Genomic DNA, 12,643 nt, shown 5'->3' with positions numbered 1-12,643 from the left:
TCATCAGATGCGTTGATACCAGGCGGCCTATAGCATACACCCAATACTAACTTTTTTATTCCTTTTTCCCCGCATGCAATTTCTACCCATAATGTCTCGACAGTGTCTACAGTCCCCTCCTGAATATCTTCCCGTATATCAGGTTTTAAAAACGGCTTTACGTAAAGACACACCCTTCCACCCTTTTTATTTAGTCTGTCTCTCCTAAACAGTGTATAGCCCTCTAGATTGACTGTCCAATCATGAGATTCGTCCCACAAGTTTCAGAAATGCCTATAATATCATACTGTTTGCTTGCTGCAAGTATTTCTAGTTCGCCCTTTTTACCAGTAATGCTTCTAGCGTTTACATACATACAACTAAGATAAGTATTTTCCCTTGCATTAGGGACATCTTTCACCTTATGTAGCAATGATGACCTGTAATCGTCATTGGTTAGTGCTTTGGTAAAATCTCTTTTAGTACCCATGTTAGTAACCTTACCGCCTGCTCTTACCCTCCCCCCAACTTCTCCCCCATTTCGTTTACTAGCGCCATCCCCACTATTCTCACTGCATGACCCGTAGTTTCTAGCTAAACTCTCCCCCCAGGCTCCTAGTTTAAAATCTCCTCCAACCTTCTAACCATCCTTCTCCCCAGCACCGCTGCCCCCTCCTCAGTCAGGTGCAATCCGTCACGACAAAAGAGATGGTGCCTGATTGAGAAGTCCGCCCAGTGTTCCAGGAACACAAACCCCTCTTTCCTGCACCAAGCCCTAAGCCACACATTTACCTCCCTAATCTCCCTCTGCCTCCCTGGACTAGCGCGTGGCACGGGTAATAATTCCGAGAATATTACCTTAGATGTCCTTGCCTTCAGTTTCTTTCCTAAGTCCCTATAGTCTTTCTTAAGGACATCCCACCTTCCGCTAACTTTGTCATTGGTGCCAACGTGCACCAAGACCGCCGGGTCTTTCCCAGCCCCTCCCAACAATCTATCTACTCGGTCCGCGATGTGCCGTACCCGAGCACCCGGGAGACAACAGACTGTACGGCGATCACGGTCCCGGTAGCAGATTGCCCTATCTGCCTTCCTGATGATAGAATCCCCTACCACCACCATCTGACTAGGTACCTCACTATCTTTTATCCCAACCGCGCCAGAGGGACCGCTCCTTTGGATGCTAGAGGGAGCAGTCTCCTCCGGCACCATCATTTCTTCACTATCATCCTCCGATTCCTCGTACAGTCGGGCAAATTTGTTCGGGTTTGATAGTTCGGAGATGTCGAGCCATTAGTCCCCTTACACCTTTTGCATTTTGTTTACATAAGAAAAACAAATTGTTAAAAATAAGAATTTACTTACCGATAATTCTATTTCTCGTAGTCCGTAGTGGATGCTGGGGACTCCGTCAGGACCATGGGGATTAGCGGGCTCCGCAGGAGACAGGGCACATCTAAAAAGCTTTTTAGGTCACATGGTGTGTACTGGCTCCTCCCCCTATGACCCTCCTCCAAGCCTCAGTTAGGTACTGTGCCCGGACGAGCGTACACAATAAGGAAGGATCTTGAATCCCGGGTAAGACTCATACCAGCCACACCAATCACACCGTATAACTTGTGATCTGAACCCAGTTAACAGTATGATAACAAAACGAAGTAGCCTCTGAAAAGATGGCTCACAACAATAGTAATAACCCGATTTTTGTAACAATAACTATGTACAAGCATTGCAGACAATCCGCACTTGGGATGGGCGCCCAGCATCCACTACGGACTACGAGAAATAGAATTATCGGTAAGTAAATTCTTATTTTCTCTAACGTCCTAGTGGATGCTGGGGACTCCGTCAGGACCATGGGGATTATACCAAAGCTCCCAAACGGGCGGGAGAGTGCGGATGACTCTGCAGCACCGAATGAGAGAACTCCAGGTCCTCTTTAGCCAGAGTATCAAATTTGTAAAATTTTACAAACGTGTTCTCCCCTGACCACGTAGCTGCTCGGCAAAATTATAATGCCGAGACTCCTCGGGCAGCCGCCCAGGATGAGGCCACCTTCCTTGTGGAATGGGCATCTACATATTTCGGCTGTGGCAGGCCTGCCACAGAATGTGCAAGCTGAATTGTACTACAAATCTAGCGTGCAATAGACTGCTTAGAAGCAGGAGCACCCAGCTTGTTGGGTGCATACAATATAAACAGCAAGTCAGACTTTCTGACTCCAGCCGTCCTAACTATATATATATATATATATATATATTTTTAGGGCCCTGACAACGTCTAGTAACTTGGAGTCCTCCAAGTCCCCAGTAGCCGCAGGCACCACAATAGGTTGTTTCAGGTGACAACGCTGACACCCCTTTAGGAAGAAACTGGAGACGAGTCCCAGTTCTGCCCTGTTCAAATGGAAAATTTTAATATGGGCTTTTGTAAAACAAAGCCGCCCATTCTTTTTGACAATCGCCTGGCCGAGGCCAGGACTAACAACATGGTCACTTTCCATGTGAGATATTGGTCAACAGCATGGTCACTTTCCATGTGAGATATTTCAAATCCACAGATTTGAGCGGTTCAAACCAATATGATTTTAAGGAATCCCAACACTATGTTGAGATCTCACGGTGCCCCTAGAGGCACAAAAGAACTGTATATGGAATACACCCTTTACAATCTGGACTTCAGGAACTGAAGTCAATTTTTTCTGGAAGAAAATCTACAGGGCCGAAATTTAAATCTTAATGAACCCCAATTTGAGGCTCAAAACACTCCTGTTTTCAGGAAGTGCAGAATCGACTAGTTGAATTTCCTTCGTGGAGCCTTCCTGGCCTTACCCACGCAACATATTTTCACCACATGTGGTGATGACGTTGTGCGGTCACCTCCTTCCTGGCTTTGACCAAGGTAGGTATGACCTCTTATGGAATGACTTTTTCCCTTCAGAATCCGGTATTCAACCGCCATGCCGTCAAACGCAGCCGCGGTAATTCTTGGAAAAGACATGGTACTTGCTGAAGCAAGTCCCTTCTTAGCTCCCCAGGCCCTTAGTCCTCTGTGAGCATCTCTTGAAGCTCCGGGTACCAAGTCCCTCTTGGCCCATCCGGAGCCACTAGTATAGTTCATACTCCTCTATGTCTTATAATTCTCAATACCTTGGTTATGAGAAACAGAGGAGGGAACCCATACACTGACTGGTACACCCCCGGTGTTACCAGAACATCCACAGCTATCGCCTGAAGGTCTCATGACCTGGCGGAATACCTGTCCCGTTTTTCGGGCGGGACGCTATCATGTCCACCTTTGGTCTTTGCCAACGGTCCACAATCATGCTGAAAAACTTCCCTATGAAGTTTCCACTCTCCCGGGTGGAGGTCATGCCTGCTGAGGAAGTCTGCTTCCCAGTCGTCCACTCCCGGAAAGAACACTGCTGACAGTGCTATCACATGATTTTCCGCCTAGCGAAAAATCCTTGCAGTTTTGTCACTGCCCTCCTGCTTCTTGTGCCGCCCTTTCTGTTTACGTGGGCGACTGCCGTGATGTTATCCCACTGGATCAATACCGGCTGACCGTGAAGCAGAGGTCTTGCTAAGTTTAGAGCCTTATAAATTTGCTCTAAGCTTATTTATGCAGAGAGAATTCTCCAGACTTAATCACACTTCCCTGGAAATTTTTTCCCTGTGTGACTGTTCTCCAGCCTCTCAGGCTGGCCTCCGTGGTCACCGGCATCCAATCCTGAATGCCAAATCTGCGGCCCTCTAGAAGATGAGCACTCTGTAATCACCACAGGAGAGACACCCTTGTCCTTGGATATAGGGTTATCCGCTGATGCATCTGAGGATGCGATCCGGACCATTTGTCCAGCAGATCCCACCGAAGAGTTCTTGCGGGAAATCTGCCGAATGGAATTGCTTCGTAATAAGCCACCATTTTTACCAGGACTCTTGTGCAATGATGCACTGACACTTTTCCTGGTTTTAGGAGGATCCCGATTAGCTCGGATAACTCCCTGGCTTTCTCCACTGGGAGAAACACGTTTTTCTGGACTGTGTCCAGAATCATCCCTATGAACAGTAGACGTGTCATCGGAAAAAGCTGCGATTTTGGAATATTTAGAATCCACTCGTGCTGTCGTAGAACTACTTAAGATAGTGCTACTCCGACCTCCAACTGTTCTCTGGACCTTGCCCTTATCAGGAAAGCGTCCATGTTTCCTTTTAAGAAAAATCATCATTCCGGCCATTACCTTGGTAAAGACCCGGGGCGTCGTGGACAACCCAAACGGCAGCGTCTGAACTGATAGTGACAGTTCTGTACCAGGAACCTGAAGTACCCTTGGTGAGAAGGGCAAATTTGGACCTGTAGGTAAGCGTCCCTGATATCCAGTGACACCATATCGTCCCCTTCTTCCTGGTTCGCTATCACTGCTCTGAGTGACTCCATCTTGATTTGAACGCTTGTATGTAAGTGTTCAAATATTTCAGATCTCACCGAGCCGGTTGGCTTCAGTACCACAATATAGTGTGGAATACTACCCCCTTCCATGTTGTAAGAGGGGTACTTTGATTATCACCTGCTGGGAATACAGCCTGTGAATTGTGTGAGGGGGAGATGTCTCGAATTTCCAATGTACACCTGGGATACTACATGTAGGATCCCGGAGTTCCCTTGCGAGTGAGCCCCCTGCGTACTGAAACTCTTGAGATGACCCCCTACCGCACCTGAGTCCGCTTGTACGGCCCCAGCGTTATGCTGCGGACTTGGCAGAAGCTGTGAGGGGCTTCTGTTCCTGGGAATGGGCTGCTTGCTGCAGTCTTCTTCCCTTTCCTCTACCCCTGGGCAGATATGACTGGCCTTTGCCCGCCTGCCCGTATGGGGACGAAAGGACTGAGACTGAAAAGACTGTGTCCTTTTTTGCCGATATGTGATTCGGGGTAACAAAAGGTGGATTTTTCAGCTGTTGCCATGGCCACCAGGTCCGATGGATCGCCCCTTTATACGGCAATACTTCCACATGCCGTCTGGAATCTGCCTCACCTGACCACTGTCGTGTCTTCGTCTGGCAGATATGTACATCACATTTACTCTTGATGCCAGAATGCAAATATCCCTCTGCGCATCACGCATATATAGAAATGCATCCTTAAAATGCTCTATAGTCAATAAAATCTTGTCCCTGTCAAGGGTATCACAATTTTCAGTCAGGAAATCCGACCAAGCCCCCTCAGCGCTGCACATCCAGGCTGAGGCGATTGCTGGTCGTAGTATAACACCAGTATGTGTGTATATACGGTCATGATATTTTTCAGCTTCCTATCAGCTGGCTTCTTGAGGGCGGCCGTATCTAGAGACGGTAACGCCATGTTTTTATAAGCGTGTGAGCGCCTTATCCACCCTAAGGTGTGTTTCCCAACTCGCCCTTACTTCTGGCGGGAAAGGGTATACCGCCCATAACTTTCTATCGGAGGAACCCCACGTATCATCACACACTTCATTTAATTTATCTGATTCAGGCAAAACTACAAGTAGTTTATTCACACCCTACAAAATACCCTTATTTGTGGTACTTGTAGTATCAGAAATATGTAACAGCTCCTTCATTGCCCTTAACATGTAACTCGTGGCCCTAAAGGAAAATTACGTATGTTTCTTCACCGTCGACACTGGGGTCAGTGTCCATGTCTGTGTCTGTCGACCGACTGAGGTAAATGGGCGTTTTTACAAGCCCCTGACGGTGTCTGAGACGCCTGGACCGGTACTAATTTGTCCGCCGGCCATCTCATGTCGTCAACCGTCTTGCAGCGTGTTGACATTATCACGTAATTCCATAAGTAGACCATCCATTCCGGTGTCGACTCCCTAGAGAGTGACATCAACATTACAGGCAATTTGCTCCGCCTCCTCACCAACATTTTCCTCATACATGTCGACACACACGTACCGACATACAGCACACACACAGGGAATGCTCTGATAGAGGACAGGACCCACTAGCCCTTTGGGGAGACAGAGGGAGAGTTTGCCAGCACACACCAAAAGCGCTATAATGTATATAACAACCCTAGAAGGTGTTGTTTCTATATATGCGCTCTTAATATATCATTATATCGCCAATTTATGCCCCCCTTCTCTTTTAACCCTGTTTCTGTAGTGCAGTGCAGGGGAGAGTGGGAGCCTTCCTCACCAGCGGAGCTGATCAGGAAAATGGCGCCGTGTGCTGAGGAGAATAAGCTCCGCCCCCTTTTCGGCGGGCTTTTCCTCCCGGTTTTTTAATAACTGGCCTGGGTTAAAATACATACATATAGCCTTAATGGCTATATGTGATGTATTTATTTGCCAAATAGGTATTTATATTGCTGCCCAGGGCGCCCCCAGCAGCGCCCTGCACCCTCCGTGACCGTGTCAGTGAGCCGTGTGACAACAATGGCGCACAGCTGCAGTGCTGTGCGCTACCTCTCTGAAGACTGTGAAGTCTTCTGCCGCCTGTTTCCGGACCTCCGTTCCGCCGTCTTTCTTCAGCGTCTGTAAGGGGGATCGGCGGCGCGGCTCCGGGACGAACCCCAGGCTGACCTGTGTTCCGACTCCCTCTGGAGCTCAGTGTCCAGTAGCCTAAGACTTCAATCCTCCTGCACGCAGGTGAGTTGCAAGTCTCTCCCCTAGGTCCCTCGTTGCAGTGATCCTGTCGCCAGCAGGAATCACTGATTAGAAACCTAAAAAAAAACTTTACTAAATAGCTCCTTAAGAGAGCCATCCAGTTTGCACCCTTCTCGGACGGGCACAAAAACCTAACTGAGGCTTGGAGGAGGGTCATAGGGGGAGGAGCCAGTACACACCATGTGACCTAAAAAGCTTTTTAGATGTGCCCTGTCTCCTGCGGAGCCCGCTAATCCCCATGGTCCTGACGGAGTCCCCAGCATCCACTAGGACGTTAGAGAAATGCATATATGTGTTTTATGCCTTTTACATCCACTTGAAGCATTTGCATACCTGTGCAAAGTGCTCACCTGAAGATTTGACTGTAGACTGAATTGATCAGGACTTAGTAGTTCAGCCAATTACAAGCTGCTTCTCACACTAACCGCAATGTGATTGGCTGGCAGTAAGAGGAGTCTGGGGGAATCCCTGCTTTGATCGCACATCAGAGGTGACTAATAGAACTTCTACTGATGTGGGAATAAAACAATGCACTGAAGCTGTATTTATGTCAATGGCTCAGTAATCTCAGGGGTTTTTAAATGTAGGACACAACTCCACTTAAATGAATGGTCCATTGACATGAATGGGCCTTTGGAGTGTAACTGCTGTTGTTACCCCCTTAGTGAACATGTACACAAAGCTCCCTCCAGATATGAGCGACACGTTTTGAATTTATTGTAAAGCAGAAACCAAACAACTGCACTGCAATCCAGCCTCACACAAGGGCATATTTAAACGCAGTTGGGTATATACACATAAAATTGCAGGGATTTATTTTTCATATGACTTTGGTAATGTCTACCTATATCAGTTATTTATGTATTTGTTTTTTATTACTGTAACACCCAACACTATTATTAATATCTCTCACCTATGTACTCTTAACACTTAGTAGCTGCTTCTTACTTATCGAACACTTTCTAACACCAGTGTGGTGCCTTGGGGCAGTTTGGTTGGGCTGGCCTAGTGGGTCCCATGCCCTGGACTTGAACCTTAGGAATGTTAGGAACCTACCTGATGAGGTCACCTGGACATGGTGGGTAGGCCCATATCTTTGTGCAAAGAGCCTCAAGTTTACTCAATGTTTAATGCATAATTTATTACAATTATTCAGATTAGTAGTGTTTGGCGTGTGTACCTCTCTCTTTTTTTGTGTATGTGGCACTACAAGTCTCAGCATGGTAGCACCTCTAATTCTGCTTAGAGTTAGGGTGTGCAGTCTAGGCTTCCCCCTTATACATCAGTTACAGGCAATACTTTGTGACCCTCTAACCTTCAAAAGTGTGCGCATCTCAGTAGTAACTTAAACTGATACATTTAATCAATGAAAGCAACATCTATCAACAAGTTTTTTTAAACAAACATTACAAGCTACCAGATACAAATATGACAAAGGCTCGAAGGGTTTGCATCTGTCTACATGGATTTTGTTTTTTGTGTTAACACTATTCCGTGATGTCCTCTATAACCCTTGCATTGCAATATGGATTGTCTGGGGACAAATTTGCACCCTCTAACTGGATATACTCTTAACGCTAAATGAGACTCATAATTTGTGAAAGTTCAATTTCAGGTCATTGAAAAATAAATAGAAGTAAAGAGGGCGTTGGGGACGGCACACGGAATACCAGTAATTTTCCAAGTAGCCCCTAGTGTATTGCACAAACACTCCACCTAGTGGCTGAAGCTGGGAATAAAATGACTTTGGATCTCTATAGGCTCACATTCAAGCAAATGTAGACATTATAGATAGGCAATGTTTCTGAAAAATGTCACATAAATGGGTTTTGTGGCCGAGCAGGTAATTTCTCAAAGGGTGTGAACGTCCGATGTTTTAGTTCTGCTTTTTAATTGATGGTTCCACACAGTGTTTTTAAATTTGCACTGTCCTTGAATTGGACAATGACGGTGTTATGAACCAGATCTAATTCAGATCACAGAATGCATGAAACATAAACCCACTGTATTCAGACAGTATAAGGGGCAGATATATACAGTATTATGGAACTGCTGCGATTATTAACGCACTGTATCGGAGCGGATATTTTTATTTATAATGAACATATTTCTGCTATGCACCGTGGAGAAACTAAGAAAAGTTTAGCTTTTCAGGATTTAGTATGTAGGGGTCAGATCATAGGGCCCGATTCAGACGTGATCGCTGCTGTGTTTTTTTTGCAGCGGTCTGCGATCAGATAGCCGCCTCCCATGGAGAGTGAAAACCTGCCCCGTGCAAGTGTGCGAATGCATGCGTACGTCGTGCAAAGATTCTGCCAGGCAGTGGACAGCTGCACCACCATCTAATGATTTTCCCATACTGTGCAGTGTGTGCACAGCCAGGACTACAGTGTGATACAAACAGGCTGATTAGGCCGGAGCTGACGTCACACACCAGCCTTGGAAACGCTTGAGAACGCCTGCGTTTTTCCTGACACTCCCTGAAAACAGCCAGTTACCACCCAGAAACGTCCTCTTCCTATCAATTACCTTGTGATCGCTTTGCGATCTAAATTTTTGCACCATCCTGTCGCTGTTTGGCGACGCTCCTGTGCTGTGCGGTTCATACACATGCACAGTCATTCGATAATCGGCCGCTGTGCAAATTCACACACCAACGATCGGGTCTGAATCGGGCCCGTAGTTCCTATTGATGATAATGGGGATTGCAATCTGTAGTGCTAATTAGCATTCTGCAAGGGATTTCTGTGAAATCTCCTGCATTATGCTATTAGTACATAGCTACAAACCATAAAATGATGCAGAAACTTCAGTTTGGGGGAAAATGCTTGACACACAGGCCCCTAAGTGAGCAAACCAGAATTGCAATCCTGTTGGAAACCGTTTTGTTTATTCTTATATGGACAGGACCCAACCAGCATGACATGAGAGTACATGATACAATGCAGTACAGGGAGAATTTCAGAAAGACTGACACAGGTATGAATTAGCAGAACATGTGACAGACTGCAGTATTAGCTGTGATGTGATGACCAGATTTCCAGAAGTCTGTGATGATGCAGAAAGTGTTGTTTCTTATGCAGAGCTAAGGTAATGATCCAATGTGATTACCAGGTTCAGAGATCACTGGCAGATAAGATATATCCAAGCATAATTCCAAACTTGAGCAAGATGGAAGTCTATTAGCAATGCTTCCAGACAAGAGTACAACATACTTTCACAGAACGCATAAGTATATATCAGAATATCACCAGCTCAGAGCAGTCAGTGAAGCCAGGCTTTAACCACTTGCCTGGCATGACCACACCAGCAAGTGTCCTATCTGACCTGGTTGCACAGGATGCGACCAATCAGAGAGTGTTTGCAGCACAGCAGGACGGACAATAGCAGCAGCTGGAGCAGTGTAAATGACCCCCCCCCCCCCCCCCCCCTCCCCAGGCCCACCCCCCTGTGTACCTGGTGGCTGCCAAGGCTTTCAAAATGAAAGCAGCGATGGTCGCAATGTTTCCGATGTTGGTGACCGATGTTTGGGGGAGAAAATGAATTTTTTCCAAATATAATTTTATTAACTAAAATCATGTTGAATAAGGTTAAATACTCATTCTACAACTAATTCACTCATTAAAAAAACAAAAACATTTTCTGAGCGGTTTTTCGGAAAATAATTACTCAATTAAGTGGTTAAAGGGCTTAAGTGCCCCACCCACATGATTCACATAATCAGCTGATCACTCAGAGCTGCAAGTAACCATGGTAATGGGATATACTGCACACAAGGGCTGCACAGTATATAGAATCCTGATGAAATTCAGTAGACCGCAGTGTCATCATGATTCTAAAAGGTGGCTGAAGCCAAAGCACCATTGGTGAAATGTGCAATATATATATATATATATATATGTGATGAATTGAACATAGCACAGAAAGTTTAGAAAATTTCACTCATCTGTAGCAAATAGCAAATATTGCATTTATTGTATCAGTGCGTTGGGAATGGGTTAATGGCGGTTAGCATACTGACGCTGGGATGCCGGCTGCCTGAATGCCGGCAGGGGGGCAAGCACAATGAAGCCCCTTGAGGGCTCGCTGTGTTCGCCATGCTGCAGCTCGCTGGGTTCGCCATGCTGCGGGCTTGGTGGCTCGCTGCACTCGCCCCAGGTTCTATGCCCACTCTATGGGTGTCATAGACACCCATGAGTATGAATGACCCTGGGCCCCCTGATAGCATTGTGGCAGTCGGGATACCGGCATCAGTATGCTGTCCACTGGGATCCCGACCGCCAGGATGGTAACCGCATCCCGTATCAATTCCATTTATATATAAATTTTTATATTGCTTCTACCCGCCGAATGTGGTCACCTTGTACTTATATAATCTTATTGTATGTTCTGTCTCCTACGTACGATGTTACTGAACCTTTGAGGTGCCATGCACATAGGCAATAATAATAATCATTGAACAATAATCATAGAATAGAGTGAATAGTTTTGAAACTGATGTATTCTCCCTTTCTCTGTGTTTTAGCGCTGGTGTCGGACGGACGGGCACGTTCATAGTTATAGACGCCATTATAGACATGATGAATGAAGAAAAGAAAGTTGACGTTTTTGATTTTGTTTTGAAAATCCGCGGTCAACGGCCTCAAATGGTTCAAACTGATGTAAGAGCAGTTTGTGGCAATTGCTGTTTGTGGCAATTCCTGCATTTTGTTACATTATTACTGTTATTACTGGAAACCTTTTGTTTGTTTTTACCCCAAAACATGGCGTTTTTAGATCTACAACTGTACTGGGAACACCAGAGATTCTTTACCTACAGTCTGGTTAGGTAACTATTAGTGACTGTATACATCACGTTCTATGCAGCTCAAGACCTCTAAGCTCTGTCGTATCCGCTAGACCAGGGATAGGCTGCATTGGACAACTAACTGCCATGTTACAGGCTGTGTTTGACAGTTAGGAGCTGATTGGTTGGCACTTAATCATCGTGCAATTTATCACTCTCAAAGGCTTGATAAATCTGGGCCTAAGTATCTAAGGGCTACAAGTCAAGGACAGGAGAGGCGAATGTGGCCTTAGGGCCACCTGTCGCCTATCACTGCCCTAGACGCATCTTTTACGCAGACCATTCTGTCGCTCGTCAGTTGTGTCACGCAGTACAATATAGGGCATAAACCTCACAATTCATCCCCACACAGGTAACTGTACATCAGTTGATTTTTCCTATTCCCTTGGTTTGTCTTTGTTGCTAAAAGAAAATCAGTTGCCCTTAGACCCAGGTGTATGTTACTTAATGCTAAATCCGCTGTTGCACCTGTTGTTCCGCACAAGATCCGGTCTGAAGGTCGACACTGTCTAGGTCGACAACGTTTAGGTCGACCACTATAGGTCGACAGTCACTAGGTCGACATGGATGGACGGTTGACAGGGTTTCTAGGTCGACATGTGCTAGGTCGACAGGTCTAAAGGTCGACATGAGTCTTGGTTTTTTTTTATTGTTTTTTTGAATTTTTTCATACTTAACGATCCACATGGACTACGATTGGAACGGTAATCTGTGCCGAGCAAAGCGAGTGCACTAATTTGGGTTCCCAGTCACTTTACGAAGAAAACAACACCAAAACCCCCCACAAAAACCTCATGTCGACCTTTAGACCTGTCGACCTAGCACATGTCGACCTAGAAACCCTGTCGACTTTCCATCCATGTCGACCTAGTGACTGTCGACCTAAACATTGTCGACCTAGATACTGTCGATTTGATGAACCACACCCATTCCGCACGTGGGCTATCATGACTAGAGGGCACTGAGTACAAGGGAAGCTGAGTTTTGCACCTTGTGATATGAAGAGCTGGAAAAACGTGGGAGGATTTGGACGGTCAGTGGGACATGCCGCCTAGTTGTAGTCTTGATCCTGCATTCTGTGTAAGAACAAGATTAAGGAGGACATTTACTAAGCAGTGATAAGAGCGGAGAAGTGAGCCAGTGGAGAAGTGGCCCCATTAACCAATCAGC

At 46.0% G+C, this 12,643-nt stretch overlaps 1 protein-coding gene across 1 annotated transcript in view; it reads left to right on the top strand.

Annotated features, from left to right (window-relative positions):
- The window catches only part of PTPRE (protein tyrosine phosphatase receptor type E), a 297,445-nt gene that overhangs the window by 221,666 nt on the left and 63,136 nt on the right, over nucleotides 1–12,643 (top strand). The window contains exon 12 of the mRNA XM_063962220.1: nucleotides 11,153–11,288. Within this exon, the coding sequence (XP_063818290.1) occupies nucleotides 11,153–11,288 (136 nt within the window). The remainder of the gene's footprint in view (nucleotides 1–11,152; nucleotides 11,289–12,643) is intronic.

The sequence above is a fragment of the Pseudophryne corroboree genome, chromosome 3 (genome assembly GCF_028390025.1).
Source record: "Pseudophryne corroboree isolate aPseCor3 chromosome 3, aPseCor3.hap2, whole genome shotgun sequence".
NCBI lineage: Eukaryota > Metazoa > Chordata > Amphibia > Anura > Myobatrachidae > Pseudophryne > Pseudophryne corroboree.
This window is presented reverse-complemented; position numbering and strand designations above follow the sequence as displayed.